The sequence below is a fragment of the Mastigoproctus giganteus genome, chromosome 13 (genome assembly GCF_048544385.1).
Source record: "Mastigoproctus giganteus isolate SK-2022 chromosome 13, ASM4854438v1, whole genome shotgun sequence".
NCBI lineage: Eukaryota > Metazoa > Arthropoda > Arachnida > Uropygi > Thelyphonidae > Mastigoproctus > Mastigoproctus giganteus.
Genome location: NC_143587.1, coordinates 38,444,125 through 38,447,040, shown reverse-complemented (window position 1 = coordinate 38,447,040; position 2,916 = coordinate 38,444,125). Strand labels below are relative to the sequence as shown.

Below are 2,916 nucleotides of genomic sequence, written 5' to 3'. Positions count from 1 at the left end.
TCTTTAAATCTGTATATCACAGGGGATGCAGTGGGGATGTGTTAAATGTTAAAGCTTTTGTTTGTTTGTTTAAAAGTTGTATGGCGCATAAGCATCTATAGCTATAATGCCCCAAGTCAAGAATGCTAAAGCAGCTAACGCCATAAGAAGTCAGTAAATTACTTGGTTGGCCTGCTTGTTTTCTGGGCATAAAAGTTCAGCTTCTTTCCGAGAGAGATGAAACTATGCTAGCTCTATAGAATTTTCTTAATTAAACAGCAAAACTAATCTGTCACAGTCTCTTGGATATCGCAGTCCCAGCGAAAGCAAAGTACATTTTTCTTAGGCCATATCGCGTGGTATGTAATATGTCTCTGTGAATTGCGTGTGTTTTGTGGTCGATTTGCTGAACGAAAACCACTAGTTTCTGGGAGAAAAAAACTATGCTACCCTCTCCTGAGACCAGACCTGGTCTGGTCTGGTCTCAGGAGAGGGTAGATTAACTAATCTACCCTCTCCTGAGACCAGACCTGGTCTGGTCTGGTCTCAGGAGAGGGTAGATTAACTAATCTGTGGCCAGAGACAAAATAACTGAACGTTGTGAAAAAGGTTTATAAAAATTCCTGGCATCATTGACGGGATTCAAACTCAAGTTTTTTCCACCGGGTGTGTGATTATACCAACTGCGTTACGAGGGTTGCTAACTTACATGGATGTGAATATGGACTTGTAATATCGAGCGATACTGAAAAAAAAAGAGGCACGACTCATTGTTAACTTTTGCGTTTGTATATTTCCTAATATAAATTAAATAAATTGAGTATAAATATTTAAAAAATATTTTTTACCTCCCCCTCTCTTCCTTGACATTAGCGCTCGTTGCGGTTAAATGTTATGTATTCGTAACGGTTTAGGTGAAACGCGGTTTTTCCTTCAAGATGGCCGATGAGGTAATTAAATCTCAGCAAGCTAAACCGGTTAGCAGTGGTGAAGATACCATATTTGGAAAAATTTTGAGGGGAGAAATTCCCACTAAATTTATTTACGAAGATGATAAGTGTGTAGCCATCAATGATATTAATCCTCAAGCACCAGTGCATTTCATGGTGATACCTCGTAAGCCTATTCCACAACTTTCAAAAGCAGAAGATGGTGATGAAGCCTTACTTGGGCATCTGATGTTGGTAGCTGGTAAAGTTGCAAAAGAACGAGGCTTGATGAAAGGATTTCGTATAGTTATAAATGATGGGCCTCAGGGATGCCAGTCGGTTTATCATCTCCATGTGCACGTAGTGGGTGGTAGGCAGATGGGTTGGCCTCCAGGTTAACTGCAATGAACTTTATTTCTTGCCTACTATGAAACACTTGAATTTGTATGTTATGCAAATATACACTCATTATTGTTTTACGCAGATTGTTTTACTCTGATGCATGTATATTTGTATTCATTTTTCCATATGTTTCCAACTCCAATGTATTAATGGTTATACTATGATATTTTTTTGCTGTTGCAATAATCTGTTTTTTTTTTCCCATGAATGAATAAATTTGTTATTTTCAGCGATTTATACTTGCATTATTATAACTTTAGATTTGCATATTTTTATTCAATAAGTACATTTCAAAGCATTTCTACTTGTATCGTGTGATAAATAATGTCTTCTGGTGTGGCATGCCCAGACCTCAGTATAATTACAACTACAGATAGAACTGGCTACTTTAGTCATTATGAAAATTGTCCATATTTCAAAAAATATAGTATATTTAGCTTGACTTAGAATTATTTTTAAAAAATGTTAGTAATCATGTTCATGCTTATTTATAATAGCACAATTTTTGGTGCATAGTGTTTTTGATTGATTTGGCTCAGTTAAAGACATTTATTTCTCAGGTCAAATCCCCCCCCCCCTCCCTTTTGATATACATAGAACGTGTGATTGTAGTTATCATGCAACATATAATATTAAAATATGAATATTTGCAGATAAAACTTAGAATGGAACAATATGAAGATATGAAAAAAGGTTTCTGTCCAATCAATTCAACTAAAGTTGAATTGATTGGACAGAATTTCTTAACATTTTTAATAATGCTATCCATCTAAACTTCAGACTAGTTAAAAGTATTTTTATATGTATGTTTTAATTATTAAAATATATATTAGAGATATTTTAAAACATTTTGAATATATATATATATATATATATATATATATATATATATATATATATATATATTTTTTTTTTTTTTTTTTTTTTCTGTTTATAACAAGAGAAACCCTGGTTTAGAGCTCTTTATAGGGCAGTGTTTTAACTTGATAGTGGTGATAATAGACATATTGGATTAATGGGTGGGGTGCACCCCCTCCTCCAAAGAGACTTGATCAGAATGTGTGGAGAATGAGTGAACTTCCTATAGTTTAAAGCAGAATCAGATCCTAATCTCCTTCTTTTCCGCCCTCCCCCAGTTTAAAATACTAGGCATGTACCCAATTGCCACATATATGTACATTGTATTTATTACTAAATCAGATGAAAGCCATTATAATCTAAGTTGATTAATCTTAAAACTAATTTGGAAGGGAATATAGTAGGGCATCGATTATCTGGAATAATAAATGTCATGTCCTTTACAGATAAAAAAAGAAAATAAAAAAGGTTTTCGAATTAGTCAAATAATGAAAATAGTATTTCTATTTTTTTTTTAAAGTGCATATTTATTGTACTACAGTTTTAAATTTAGGTTTTTTATTTGGTCAAAATATGCTTTTTTTAAATAGGTGTATTTATATCAATGTGCATATTTACAGGATATGTGTGCAAATAATACATATAATAATTTACATTTAAAATTCAGTTACACAACATATTTATTGAGAGATATACTATATACATTACACATTTGTTGACATTTGTTGTGGTTACCTACTGGTAAGTC

At 32.9% G+C, this 2,916-nt stretch overlaps 1 protein-coding gene across 1 annotated transcript; it reads left to right on the top strand.

Annotated features, from left to right (window-relative positions):
• Positions 1-882: 882 nt before the first annotated feature.
• On the top strand, positions 883-1,450 carry LOC150075980 (adenosine 5'-monophosphoramidase HINT1-like). Its single transcript, XM_090388152.1, has 2 exons — positions 883-1,356; positions 1,425-1,450. Exon 1 carries the CDS (start codon positions 918-920, stop codon positions 1,305-1,307), a length of 390 nt encoding a protein of 129 aa, XP_090244278.1. The 5' UTR covers positions 883-917; the 3' UTR covers positions 1,308-1,356; positions 1,425-1,450.
• Positions 1,451-2,916: the final 1,466 nt, after the last annotated feature.